Source organism: Ictalurus furcatus, chromosome 15, assembly GCF_023375685.1.
Source record: "Ictalurus furcatus strain D&B chromosome 15, Billie_1.0, whole genome shotgun sequence".
NCBI classification, from domain to species: domain Eukaryota; kingdom Metazoa; phylum Chordata; class Actinopteri; order Siluriformes; family Ictaluridae; genus Ictalurus; species Ictalurus furcatus.
The window spans coordinates 11016951-11031308 of record NC_071269.1 but is presented as its reverse complement, the minus strand read 5'-3'; the positions used below and the strand labels follow the sequence as shown (position 1 = coordinate 11031308).

Genomic DNA, 14358 nt, shown 5'->3' with positions numbered 1-14358 from the left:
TGTTTATTTATGTATTTTTATTTCAGTAGAGTTGTAGCTTTTAAGTCTGTAATATTCTGGTAAAGTTATTAACTGTGTAATAAATGAGACTTTGCGTAATTGTGCATTAAATTTAACAAGGTGAAAGAGGCTCCAAGCAGAAGTATACTATCAGGATGAGATGAGCTGGGCCGGAGGGCAGGACTGGAGGGCAAGAGTAACATGGTGTAATAAAGGCTGATGATAGTTATATGTTCCACGGAAACGCAGCTGATCTTTCTTTCTTCGTTTATTTTTTTTTCTTTCAAAAAAAAGTTGCGGTGTTACACTGTAAGTGCTGAAAACTTCTGATTGATACTATTGTTAAATTGTAAATAAAATTCTATATAATTTTAAAGAAATGACCACAACAGTAACGTAATTAGAAAATTCAGGTATGTAATTGGTAAACGGTGTTTCGGCGGCTGGTAACTGCTCAGACCAAGCCGTCTTTTCCGACAGGGAACTCGGTGCTGTGCACGTAATCTAAAGGCCGTTAGTCCAAATCCCGAAGATCCTCTTAAACCTTAGCTGCTAAGCTGTGTGCTGGGATTGTATTCTAGCCTACTAGTAAATTACTTTGGATAAAAGCGTCTGCCAGGTGATTAAAAGCATGGACTCCCTTTTGAAATGACACCCCTACATCTGAATGGCCGTGACCCAGGTGTTGCATAGCCTGGGGACTTGAGGTCTCAGAGTAGTGCTCTTACCTTTTATGCGTTTGTTTGAGAGATTTCAGCTTTCCACCCAGACAAGCAAACATTTTTAAACCAACATTTAAGGTGGTGCGACTCTTTGCTGTGTTTATGGATCATAAAAAATTCACTGCGCGTCATCCACATGAGCACGTGGTAGCTGATTAATAACGATCCTGCAAGGACAAGGTGCTTGCGGTTACAGGTTTTGAGGTATTACATTAATTCCTATGATGGGAGACACTAGAGATGATGATTGGATAGTGGTTTAGTTAAAATGCTTTATTCACTGGACATGTGTGGAATGTCTCTGACAGCTTGAGAGACAGTGTATTGTTTGCTTATTAAGGGAGTGTTTGATTTTGCAGTGTTTCCTGTGTGTGTGTTGTGATTGTGTTGATTTGACCATGCAAGTCTGATTGTGTTATAACCTGCACTGTGAACGTGCAGTTTATCTGCTGAAAGATTCCCTTCTTGTGTCCTCGCTCAATATATGTTATGGGATTTTTGAAACAGGTTAGACTGCTTCGTGCAGAACATCCTTACCAGGCAAAAGTGCGAGAAAACATCTGCATCAGGCCGAGGAATTCAGAATGAATAATGCACGCTCTAGCTACATCAAGGTGTGTCACACCATGGTGAAGCGTATTTTGTTTAAATATACATACCAAATAAAAACTTTCGATTTGCAAAAGTCAGAAGTGAGTCGACCTCCTGAGCCTGTTTGTCTGCAGGGCAACTATGAATGAAAAACAAATAGTCCGTATGTGTAATATTCTTCTCGCCCAGGCTCCTGGCTTGTCCACCCCAGCTGTTCATTTATATTGTTTAGATGTGCTTGTTGGAATTAAAGTAAGAGCAGTAAACATGAGCTCCATTCATTTTGTAATTTGAACAAGAAATCTAACAGTGATGCACATAATTTAACATCCATAATAACTGAGCCGATGTATTTAAGGGTAGTAGAGACTCAGATGATCCCACCATGTCATGTAGCCTCCTTGGAGCTGATGCTAATCCTCAGCTCTGGGGAACAGTAATTTAGATAGTTCTTGAACTCTTTAGAGGACGTAATTTTGGCTGTAATTTAATTTGACCTTATTTGGATTATTGTTTTATTGTTAATTTATTTTTATTACAAACATTTGTCTTAACGAGGAAGAGTAAAGTTTTACAGCATCAAGAAATGTACATCTGTACATTGAACGTACTACATGTTCATACAGTTCGGTTTTGCCTTTGTAGACCACCACAATGGATTTGAAATGAAGCAATCAAGATGTGATTTAAGTGTTGGCTTTCAGCTTTAATTCGAGGGGTTTAACACACACACTGCATTAACTATTTAGGAATTGCAGACATTTCTTACAGAGTCCCTCCATTTTCACAGGCTAAAAAGTGATTGCAAAGTATTAAAAACAACCCTTATACTGTATTTATAAGATACAGATACATTGTCTAGTCATTCGGTATGTTTACATGGACAACAATAATCCGATATTAATCCGATTAGACAATACTCTAAGAAACTACCATGTAAACAGCTATTATTGATGACTTTAATCTGGCTAAAGGCATACTCCAAGTAAACACAAATCGAATTAAGACATGTGGAGTACTCCTGTTTTAGTCGCATTATCGACGTGCATTACAGACATGTACACACCTTAATCACACTATTAACATCGTGTGAGAGTTTTCACCACATTTTGTGACAGGACACTCTCACACATGGCAGTGCTCAACCGTTTTATGGCAAACGAGAGCACAGCTGCATCCGAAACCGCGTACTTACCTACTATATAGTAGGTGAGATGCATGTATATTGGCTACTATATAGTAGGTAAGTATGCGGTTTGGGACACAGCCCATGGCTTCAAGCAGTCGTCTATTTGCACATATAGCATGACAAATAATTAACTGCACTTGAAGCTTTTGTGAAATTAAAAATAAAAACACCCAAAACTTTATACAGTACCATAACTAAGACGAACTGTATGTTGATACGTGAAATTCTGGAGGGACGGCGTGGCGTGGGGGCGTAATGACGTGTGTTAACCCATCTATGTTCTGTATTACAACATGTAAAACTGAACATGAAAGGAATATTCTACAAGCGACTCATATAAACACCTTAATCACAATATTGGCTTTATTTAGAATAAGGTCAATTATTAGCTTATTGCTGACCATGTAAACATAGTCAAAGACTGCCTGAAGTCTGGAACACATGTATATCACCAAATACTGAGAATGCTGGCAAACTGCAGCCGCTTTCAGTTGCTGCTTGTTTGTGGGTCTTTCTGTCTTCAGTTTGTCTTCAGTAAATGAAAAGAATGCTCAATTGGGTTGAGGTCATTGGACATTTAAGAACATTTGATTTCTTTGCCTTAAGAAGCCCTTGGTTTGCTTTCACTGTGTGTTTTGGTTCATTATCCATCTGTACTGTGAAGTGCCGCCTTCTAAGTTTTGCAGGATTTGACTGAATCTGAGCAGAAAGTATAGCTCTATATGTTTCAGAATCCTGCTACTTCTATCAGCAGTCGCATCATCAATAAACACCAGTGATTCAGTTCCATTGGCAGCCATACATGCCTATGCCCTAACACTTCCTCCCCTGTATGTTTGACATACCCTCCATACTCTTCTCATTCCTTCATTCTGGTACAAGTTAATCCTGGTTTCATCTGTCCAAAGAATCTTTCAGAACTGGGCGAGCTTTTTATTTATTTATTTATTTTCTATATATATAGATATATTCTAGCAAAGTCTGATCTGTCCTTTCTGTTCTTGAGTGTTACCTGTGGTTTGCATCTTGAGGTAAACCTTCTGTATTTATATTCATGAAGGTGTCCCTTGATTTCAGACTTTGACAACGATATGCCTACCTCCTCCAGAGTGTTCTTGACTTGGCTAGATGTTGTGAAGGGGTTTTTCTTCACCAAAGAAAGAATTGTGATCATCCATTTTAATTGTCTTGCGTGGCTTTCCAGGCCTTTTGGTGTTGCTGAGCTCCCCTGTGCATTTCTTCTATTTACGAATGTACCAGATTATTGCTTTGGCCACTCATAAAGTTTCTGCTATCTCTCTGATAGGTCTGTTTTGCTTTTTCAGCTCAGTATGGCCTCCTTCACTTGCATGGACACCTCTTTGGACCAAATGTTGAGAATTCCCATGAACAGCCACCAAAAGCAAATTCACTGTTTGGAATCAATGCCAATCAATCAGTACCTTTTCTCTCATTAATTTGTCATAAAATAACGAGGAAACAGGCCACACATAGCTATGAAACTGCTTATCGGTCAATAGTCCATACAGAGTGTAAATGGAGTGACTCTAAAAAAAAAATACATTTTTTTTTAATTGCTGTAATTCTTAAACGGTTAATGCAATATTTTTTATATTTAAACTCCTTGAATTAAAGTTGAAAGTCTACACTTCAATCACATCTTCATTGCTTCATTTCAAATCCATTTTGGTGGTCTACAGAGGCAAAAAAATGAAAATTGTGTCACTGTCCAAATACTTATGGACCCCACTGTACCAAATATATGTATAATATATTAAAAGATTGTGTAGAAATGCTATAAATAATGTATAGATACATGCAAAAAGTGATATTTTGAGTTGAAACATACTGGGACATTGTACAGTTTTATTTAAGCATGTTTCCCCCTGCTACAAAACATTGGTTAAAAATGATTTGTAGTTACACGTAATAGTTTTGTCACCTGTTTAGGGGAGAATAACAGCAATCCTGTAATGTATTACAAGGTGGGAGACGGTTGTAGAGGGATGTAAATTTTCTGCATTGTGTTTGGCTCTTCATCTTGTTGAAAGCCCTATCTGTGGCTTAACCCCCTGGCAGAGGCACCCAGATTTTACGCTGAAGTATGCTGGTATGTAGTTAATTCATGATTAATCATCACAAGAGCCCGTGAACCACCAGCCGCCAAACAGCCCCAGACCCTCCCCAATCCACCTCCGTATGTTACAACGGCTCTCTGGTGCTTTTCCTTGTACGCAGTCCCCTTTTATTGCCGAACCTGCTGATGGTGTGCATGATCACGAAGTCACAATGCCGTTTGTAGTTGTAATGTTTCTGAGTGAGCGATTGTCTCAGGAAGAGCCTCCAAACAGCCTGTTGTTATGAAAGTGAAAGTTTAGCAGTTGATTTTGAAACTTAACCACAAGAATCAACTAAACGGTGTAATTCTAAACCTGATGGTTGTGCTCCCTTTCTTTCCCTCACCATCCTCCTCTTTGTGTGGCTGGACAGTGTCCTCATGGGTCCAGTTCTTCGCAAAATTCTTTTAGACATAAAACGTTTTGTTATGGCCCTTGTTTATGCTTAATGTTTATTTTTTTTAAAACTCTTTTTACCTGGTTTGTATGTCATCAACCTTCTTTCTCTTTTGTCCTTTGGTTTTTCATATGGAAATGGATGATAAAGATATGTTTTATGAATTGTGCACCTCGTATTAGACTCCAGGGAAACAGGACATGTTTTTCAAGAATGGCAATTTGTTTGCATTAAGTTTGGGACAAATAAAATCCTATTAAATCACACATAATGATGAACACATAATCAAGCAAACTCCATAATATTCATAGGAGTTTGCAATTTTTCAAAATTACAAATTTTACAAAATTTGGGCCAAGACGCATCATGTGATGTCATCACAACGGGCATTATATTATTATTTTTGGTTGCGTATACCTTGCTTGCAAGCCAGTGCATCAAGCCAGTGACCCACTGACACCACCAAACTATTTTCCAAACTTTTTCAGGCTTTTATCACAGCTTATTTCACTTCTTGTTTATTTCAGGTGGTTTTTCCATTCAGGCTCCTCTTCAGGAGGTGAAATGCTGCTCAGTTGGGTTAAGGTCTCAATTGGGTCTTAATTAGGTTTTAACTTGGCTAGTCTAAAACCTTCCTCTTTTTCCCCCTGATGAAGTCCTTTGTTGTGTTGGCAGTGCTTTTTGGATCATTGTCCTGCTTCATGATAAAGTTACTTTCAATTAGAGTGGATGCATTTCTCTGTAAATTGGAAGAGAGTTGGTTTCTGTAAAGTTCTGAATTCATTCTGCTGCAATCATCATGAATTACATTATCAATAAAGATTAGTGAACCTGTTCCAGAAGCAACCATGCAAGCCCAAGCCATAATGCTACCTCCTCCATGCTTGACTGATGAGCTTGTATGTTTTGGATCATTAGCAGATCTTTTCTTTCTCTGCACGTTGGAATTTCCTTCACTTTGATAAAGTTTAATCTTGTTTCCAGAAATTTTGTGGCTCATCTCTGTATTTCTTTGTGAATTCCAATCTGGCTTTTCGATTCGTACAGCTGAAGAGTGGTTTGCATCTTGTGGTGTGGCCTCTATATTTCTGCTCTTGAAGTCTTCTTCGAACGGTGGATTGTGATACCTTCACCCTTGACCTGGTATCAATTAAAGCTGAAATTCTGATCTATCGTTTCTTATTCATCTCAAACCCAAATGCCTTCCATGTGTAGTGAAAACAGTAGAATTGGCCTCGCTGTTCCAATACTTTCAGAGGGGACTGTATGTGACAGAAATAAATATCTTATTAGAAATAAAGATTTGATTTACAATAATTTAACATAACCTTTACTGTAAGATTCTCTCTCATACACTCACACAGCTATCTCTCTCTCTCTCATACACTCGCACAGCTCTCTCTCTCTCTCTCTCTCTCTCATATACACTCGCACAGCTCTCTCTCTTTCTCTCTCCTTCTCATATACCCTCTCACAGCTGTCTTTCTCTCTCTCTCTCATACCCTCTCACAGCTGTTTCTCGCTCTCAGTCTTAGTTTTTCTGAGATAAATAAATAAGCTTAACTGTTTGATTCTGCCAGATTGAAAATGTGCTGTGTGACTACATTAATGTGGTTATTATTACAGTGGTTTATTATGCAGCATGTGCTCAAAAATGTCAACGGGTTGATGGCAAACAGTTGGCAGCTATTTTGTTTATTACATGATTAAGTCCATATTGCTGTTTTATAAGGAACATGGTTGTATTCTTCTTTGTTGCATGTGGTTGGTCACAGTTGTATGATTCTTCTTTAGCTTCAAAATACCTGGACAATGTGAGTGTGCAAATATTAGAGACTGTCTTGCACGAGCAGACAGTTTGGATGTTACCTGCTAGCAGTCAGCCTCCTAGGATAATTAACGTTCCAACAGGGAAAAAGAAAGCCTTACCAGGTTTATCCTAATCTTCATTCATGTTCTTGGTAATCTTCCCCTCTCCTTCCTCGCTCGCTCTCTATCTCTCTCTGACCTGGAACTGCATTCATATCACTGTCAAACTGTCACAGTTGGGGTGTTTCATGCCTCTTGTAGAATCTACACCCAGGCATGGTGTGCTGTGATGGCTCACGATTAGTGAAATCTGAGAAGAAACAGAAGCTAAAGTATTTTTTTCATCATCAGCTTTTATAATGTAACCTAAATCATGTCTTTTTTTTCTCTTTATCATTTATGTATGACTACAACACAAAAGCAGCTGGAATATGTAACAATACTTGTCTTCATTCTTTGCTTATATCATGTGCCAGATTTACAGAGATTTCCTTAGTGCGTGTCTAACGTCCTTACAGTGATATTTTTGTGTAGTTATATTTTCATCAGTTGACTGACGTTAAAATCACTTTTCAGTTTCATTGCTGTGGGCTTGTTTTTTGTCTTGTCAGGCGGTGATAATGTTTTCCAGTAATTTTGCTGACAAGATAAACACTGCTTTCCATGCATGCTCTCATTCTGTAGGCATGTTGTGTCGGGACATATTTTGGTGGGTAGAGGTAAAATTATGTTGGATGTGTCTTTTCTCAAGCTTTCAGCTTGTTTACTGCAGCCTCGTGGACTGGCTCTGGGATATATGCAGTTAACCTGCTTCCCTATTTTTATTAAACTGAATGGCTTTCTTCCTCAGGGCTGATCATAAGTCAGTGCAGTGCTGCTGTTTGTTTTGGAGGAGACTAAACCCAGAGTCAGGCCTTAGGGAAAACTAACCAGAGAACTTGTTAATTGTGCATTTGGTAATAAGAAATATCATAAATCATGGATGTTGCTATAGGGTATTTGAACTGTCATTAACTAAATTTTTTTGTGGCAGAGCTTGTAGAGTTGACCCCTGTGCATTAAATCACATCTAAATTAAATCAGTTGACACCAGTTGCATCAGGGGAGCAGCACTTTGCCTTCATCCATATGCTTCATTTTTCTAGTTATCCATGAGTGTCACTACTGTACAAACACCTTTTGCGTGTGTTAAAAGCCGCTTCAGAAACAGAACCTCAAAAGATAACCCGCATGTGCCAGTGCAGATCAGTGAGATTGTGCTGAGTTTAGTGGATTAGTGAGAACGGTTACTGGACATAGGTATAGCGTGAACAACAATTTACTGTATGTAAAGTTGTAACTATAGTATAACAGATGCTTTGAGCATAACCAGTATAACCTGACAAAATCCCATCATTAGCTCCTTTCAAACTGAGCATACAAAAGGGATTGGTTTAGGAAATCATACATTTCAACTTTCCAGTGTGTTTGACCTTCATAATTCTTGACATTAATAGAGTTTCTGTTTTGTATTTTTTGCACTCTTGACAAGCAGGTACAGTAGGCTGTAGTCAGCATTCCGAGATAAAACTGGGAGGGGTAGGGGGACCTGCTGCCTATTGGCTTAAGCAAAAGAAAACTTTTTATTTAATCTGTTTCTTTAAACGTTTAAATGCTCCAACTACCTCACGTTCCCAAATATATTTCTCAGTGCTGCAAAGCATCTTAATGCTCTTTTCTGAGTCCTGCCACACCAAGGACCTGATCTGGCTGTTGATAGGAATTATTTTTAGTCATATTAATTAGCTTAAATGGATAATGGTTAGCAGGTTTGTCTCACACCTCCGGTGTTGGGGGTTCGAATCCTGCCTCTATTCTGTGTGCGCAGAGTTTGCATGGTCTCCCCATTCTTCGGGGGTTTCCTCCGGGTACTCTGGTTTCCTTCCCAGTCCAAAGACATGTGTTGTAGGCTGATGTACATTTCCAGATTGTCTTTTGTGTGTGAATGTGTGTGTGATTGTGGCCTGCAATGGGTTGGCACCCCATCCAGGATGTCCCTCGCCAAGTGCCCTGGGACAGCCTCCAGGCTCCCCTGTGACCCTATGTAGGCTAAGCGGTATGGAAAATGGCTGGATGGATGTATTCTAGACAATGTTTCCATAATCAGGATGTAGACACATTGACAAAAATGAGCAGAATACAGTACAGTGTAGCGTTACATGATGATTCCTTTCACTCCCACAGCTTTTTGAACAGGGTCAAGGAGTGAGGTATGGACATATTTTGCCTACCTTGCAGATGATCACGGTTATCCAAAAGAATTTTGGCAAACATCTTGCTGACAAGTATCTTGACATTCTCAGAGGACTTAAAGGCTGAGAGGTTATGATTGTCCCGGATAAGGTTTCCTTATGATGAAAATAGTATAGCCTCTATATGTTAGCCCAGCTTTTCAACACTACTCGTAAAATGCTGCCTTATAGCCTTTGGAATACTGCATGTTACTATCACCAAAATGTCATTAATGTCATCTTCATTGTGATATTATAGCGCGTTATTCTAGGGGTTACAAACACAAATATTATTGCTCTTAGGTCAATGTACATTTAAACAAGCATGATTAAAGCATGATATTAGTTTATGGATAATCATAGGAACAAACATTTGGTTTTGCTCCCTCACTTTTTATTCAAATAAAATGTGACTATTGGTGTAAATAAGTTTATGTTCTTGGTGGTCTGCCCCTCTCCTTCCTCGCTCACTCTCCATCTCTCTCTAACCTGGAGCTGCATTCATATCATGGTCGGGGTGTGCATGCCTCTTGTAGAGTCTATGCCCAGGCATGATGTGCTGTGATGGCTCATGATTACTGGAAGGAGAGTAATATTTGACTATTTGTGTAAATAAGTGCATGAACAATTGTTTTGTGTAATTTTTTATCAACCTCCCCTAAAACAAAACAAACTCGAGAAGGAATGCGAGAAGATGCGTCACTCTTTGCCGCTCGATGTGATTCTGCACGTTGGGCGAGTGAGACAACCACAAAGCAGCCCAAAAACCAAAAGCATGACGAAACGGCACTACCAGCACAACTGCACACGTTTATAAACAAAAAAATTCTGGAGTAAAGTTTCTTCATGGCAGCATCTACAGGTGCAAGATTCTAACTACTGGGCCTTTCAATGTGAGACACAAAAGACAGATTAACACAAAAGACGGAATAATCTTCAGCGTTGTGAAATAATTATGAAGCAATAGAACACTAAAAAAAAAATTCCTTGTCACTGTGTTACAGTGCTGTTAAAGTGCTTGATTTTTTCTGTTTTTGTATACATCTCATACTAAATAGTTTTAGATCTTCAAACGAAATGCAACATAAAACAAAGGCAAACACCTATCAACCGTGTGAAAAACTAAGTGCCCCCTTAAATTTAAAATCTGTTTGTGTCACCTTTAGTATCAATAACTTCAACCAAATGCTTCCGATAACTAGAGATCAGTCTTTCACAGCGCTGTGGCTCACTGTTCTTTGCAGAACTGCTTTAGTTCAGCCACACTGGATTTTCGAGCATGATTTGCCTGTTTAAGGTCCTGCCACAGCATCTCAATTGGTTCAATTCAGGACTTTGACTAGGTCTCTCCAAAACTTTAATTTTGCTTTTTTTTTTTTTAAGCCATTCAGGGGTGGACTTACTCCTATGCTATGGATAATTGCCTTACTGCATAATCCAGTTGCGCTTGAGTTTCAATTTACGGATTGAAGACCGGACATTCTCCTTTAGGATTTTCTGGTAGGGAGCAGAATTCATGTTTCCCTCAATTATTGCAAGTTGCCCAGACCCTGAAGCAGCAAAGCATCCCCACACCATCGCACTTCCACCATCATGCTTGACTGTAGGTATGATGTTCTTTTTGTGACCCCTGTCTTCCAAACAGTTCCACTTTCGACTCCTCAGTCCACAGAACATTGTCCCAAAAGGTTTGAGGATCATTAAGGTGTGTTTTGTCAGATGAGCCTTAATGTTCTTCTGGGTTAGCAGTGGTTTTCACATCACCACTTTTCCATGGATGCCATTTTTGCACAGTATCTTTCTGACAGTGGAGTCATGAACAGTGACACTGTGGCACTGTGAACGTAAAGCACCTTTACAATGATTTAATATATATAATTGGACCTTAAGGACCACATTAATTAGCTTGTAGAGTAATAATTTAAAGGTACACAACGTGCACCTTTTTGGGTGAAAGATGACTCAAGGTTCAACGTATCCCAGGGACAATGGAGAACTTCAGTTTAGAGCCCTTTTTCTGAACGTGAAGTGTTTAAGATGGCAACAAACATGGATCAAGTCATTACCATTTCTGCCTTGAAGAGATGTCTGTGGATTCTGCATTTATTTAGTTACTCAAAATAAAGTTGAACTAATGTGGACAAATTTTTAATTGACAATTACTTAAATAAATTAATAATGTTAAGTTGTATTTTTTTCCAGAAATGTTATGTTGTGCTTTAAATCAGTGCAATAAACAGATAACTGGTAACTGATAAAGCGTCATTTTTGCAATAGCATCATATAAGTATCGAACACCGTGATGCTAAAGTTGGTGTTTGTACTGAAGCCAAAATGCTCGTAACATGACAACACAACAGTGCAGAAAGATTGTCTGTACATGCAGCCATGGACTTTCTGACTTTTTGATGAGAGTGCAAACACGAGATGAAGACTATATGGCCAAAAGAATGTGGATACGTGACCATGATGCGCATGTGTGCTTGAACAACCATATTACAACTGCATGGCATTAATATGGAGTTGCCTCCATATTAATGTCATAATATGTCATTAATACAAGTGTCCACTCTTCTGGGAAGACTTTCCGCTAGATTTTGGAGTATGTCTGTGGGGATTTGACCATTCAGCCACAAGAGCAGTTAATACGGTTTGGGATGGATATTTAATTGGGCATCCGGGCAACCAAAACACAGGACTAGGCAGCACATTGGAGCTTTTTCTTTCTATTAGTTGGGCTAGTCAGGGCGCCAGACAAAAAAATTCTTAAGGAGCCAATGGCTTCTAAACCCAAAATATTTAGTAGACAATTGGCTTTACAGGTCATGTCACACGTATAAATCACCTCACACACTTAATTGATGTGAGCCTCACTGTTCTCTCAGTGCTGCCTCACTCTGATTTTTCTCTCTCTCTCTGTGTGTGTGTGTGTGTGTGTGTGTGTGTGTGTGCTGCACCTCCCATTGTCTGAGATGTCTTCTGTACTGTCTTATACATAATAATATCACTAGAATAAATAACATATAGAATTATGAATAATAGTCGTCATATTTCTAAATTCAAAATAATTCACATGTACTTATTTCTTTATTCTTCTTCCTCCTCACACTGCCTTTTCAGTCTTTTTTTTTTAAATCAAGAATCTTAAATTCTATTATCTACAGCTTCTGCAGTGAACCTTATTGACAACAAAAAGGGAAAAAAATCTCTCTTTTTTACATATATTATTATTAATAATAATACTACATTTATTTATTTATTTATTTTCCACTCTTTTTTCAACTATTTACAGTAACTTCACTTCTGGTCCCTGTGTGTATGAGTAATGCATGATGTAGGTCACATTGTTTAATGCGTATTATCAAGACGTTGGAAGATGAAGAATAATGATTGCATGCAAGCTTGAGTGGAGAAAAGTACATCAGGGTGGCAATGATAAGGATGTTTTCCCTCTTCTGACTGGTTTAGTTGATATGAATAGCTATCTGCAGTTGTCATTTTCAAGTAAAATTCAAATGTAAAGACTACAGCTATGAGGGTAATGAGCGCGATATTTGGATCTTTTCAGCAGAACTACAATGTGCTCTGACTTCCAGGCCAAAAAAATCCCCCAAGTTGTGTTCTGGTTCACATTCATGTCAGGAGAAGGGTTTGTTGTTTGTCTAGAGATTTTCTCTACTGTTTACTCTAGCTGTGTTGCTTTTTGAAATACTTCCCCGCCCCCACCAGCTGTTTACATAAGGCCCTTCCAGTGTATTATTGCACCTGCCAGATCCTCGGATCGTACCACCTGGTTAATGTTAAATAGCTCCAGAAGCAAGATGTGTTTGTTAATAAACACTGGACCTAGGGCTCCTTTGTTTACTGTAGTCATGGTGGCAGTCAGTTATTTAGAAAATATCGGCTCAGGCTTCCTTGTGTGGGAGAGTGCTTAACCATGTGAAGACTGATGGAAAATGAGTTGCATTGCGAACAAGGAAAAAACAGAGGAGGTAATTGCCAAAGATTTGGTATCCAAGTATGTATTCTGGTTTTGGGCTATTTTTGGTAATTTAATACTCTGCATTATTTTTTTGGTTGGTCATTCCCTGAAAACAGCTTTCATTTGAATGGTAAAACTTATTGTATGGGATTCGTGTAAGGAGAAAAATTTGCATAACTTGTTTTTAACACAAATAAACGTAGGCTTGTCACTTATATTTAGATTTCACTTCTGCCATTAACTCCCAGTAAACAGTAGTTTTTATTTATTTATTTACTTTTTATTTAAACATCTGTGATAGGCTGAATCTGAAATGGTTTCTTATTTCACACTGAGGAGATCTGTTCAAGAGCAGGACAGACAATTAATACCTTCAAAATATTTTGCACCCCATTAAGAGCTTGTTGCACCCAGACGTTTTCTGTTTTTCAGTTCACTTATATTTGAAAAATATGCTATACAAAACTTCTTTTATATTATATATAAAACTATATTTGGTGTGTAATTCATATGTCAGATTTCTTCCTGCCTTAACTAGGACATGACAAGTCGTTGCCAATTATTAAGCCGTTCCTGGTTTTAATCAGCGTATGTATTTTTACTTACAGCGACATGCAGGAATCCAAGACAGATCAAGCAGCCAACAGCAGTCCAGCTGGCCAGGAGCGACTGAGCTTGGGCGTGGAGCAAGTGATCAATGAGACACCAGTAAAAACATCTACACCCGGCACACACCCGATACAACAGGTTGAATACTGTTTTATCTTTCTGTTGATTCATGTTAATGTTTCATTGTTCTGGAATTTATCATAATCAAAATGATTATCTGCCATACCAACAATATTCGCACCACGATGAGCAATGTTTTGTCATATTATCTTTTACCATTACTGGAATTTCCAGGTGATCATCTCTCTTTAGTTTCGAAACTCCACAGCATTTTTGTTGAAGAACTGACAAATCATGAGTTGTCTCTTGGTCTCTAATGTGGTCTCTTATTGAAGAACAGCGTTCACATGCTGTGGTTCTTTAAGCTTTATCTCGCATCTATTGTAGTCTTCAGCTCTCTTAGGTTTCCCTTGATATACTTTCTCTGCTTCCCCTGACACTTTTCCATTAAATTTAATTTCCGTTCATGCCCCATGCACCATTCTTTTCTTTCCTACGTATTCGATGCAGGGGAGTTCCGCTAGGCCAGATGTTCGACCCTGCAGAAGTGTGAGGGGTCAGAGTAGGGAGGACGGTCCTCTTGCTGGCCATTTTGTTTCCTGGATTTCAGTC

General features: G+C 38.6%; 1 protein-coding gene across 3 annotated transcripts in view; it reads left to right on the top strand.

The window, feature by feature from the left end:
- foxp1a (forkhead box P1a) overlaps positions 1 to 14358 on the top strand; it is a 51721-nt gene that overhangs the window by 1049 nt on the left and 36314 nt on the right. For all 3 annotated transcript variants that reach the window (XM_053643102.1, XM_053643103.1, XM_053643101.1), the window contains exon 2: positions 13686 to 13824. In XM_053643102.1, coding sequence (XP_053499077.1) covers positions 13690 to 13824 — 135 coding nt within the window. In that variant the 5' untranslated portion in view covers positions 13686 to 13689. The remainder of the gene's footprint in view (positions 1 to 13685; positions 13825 to 14358) is intronic.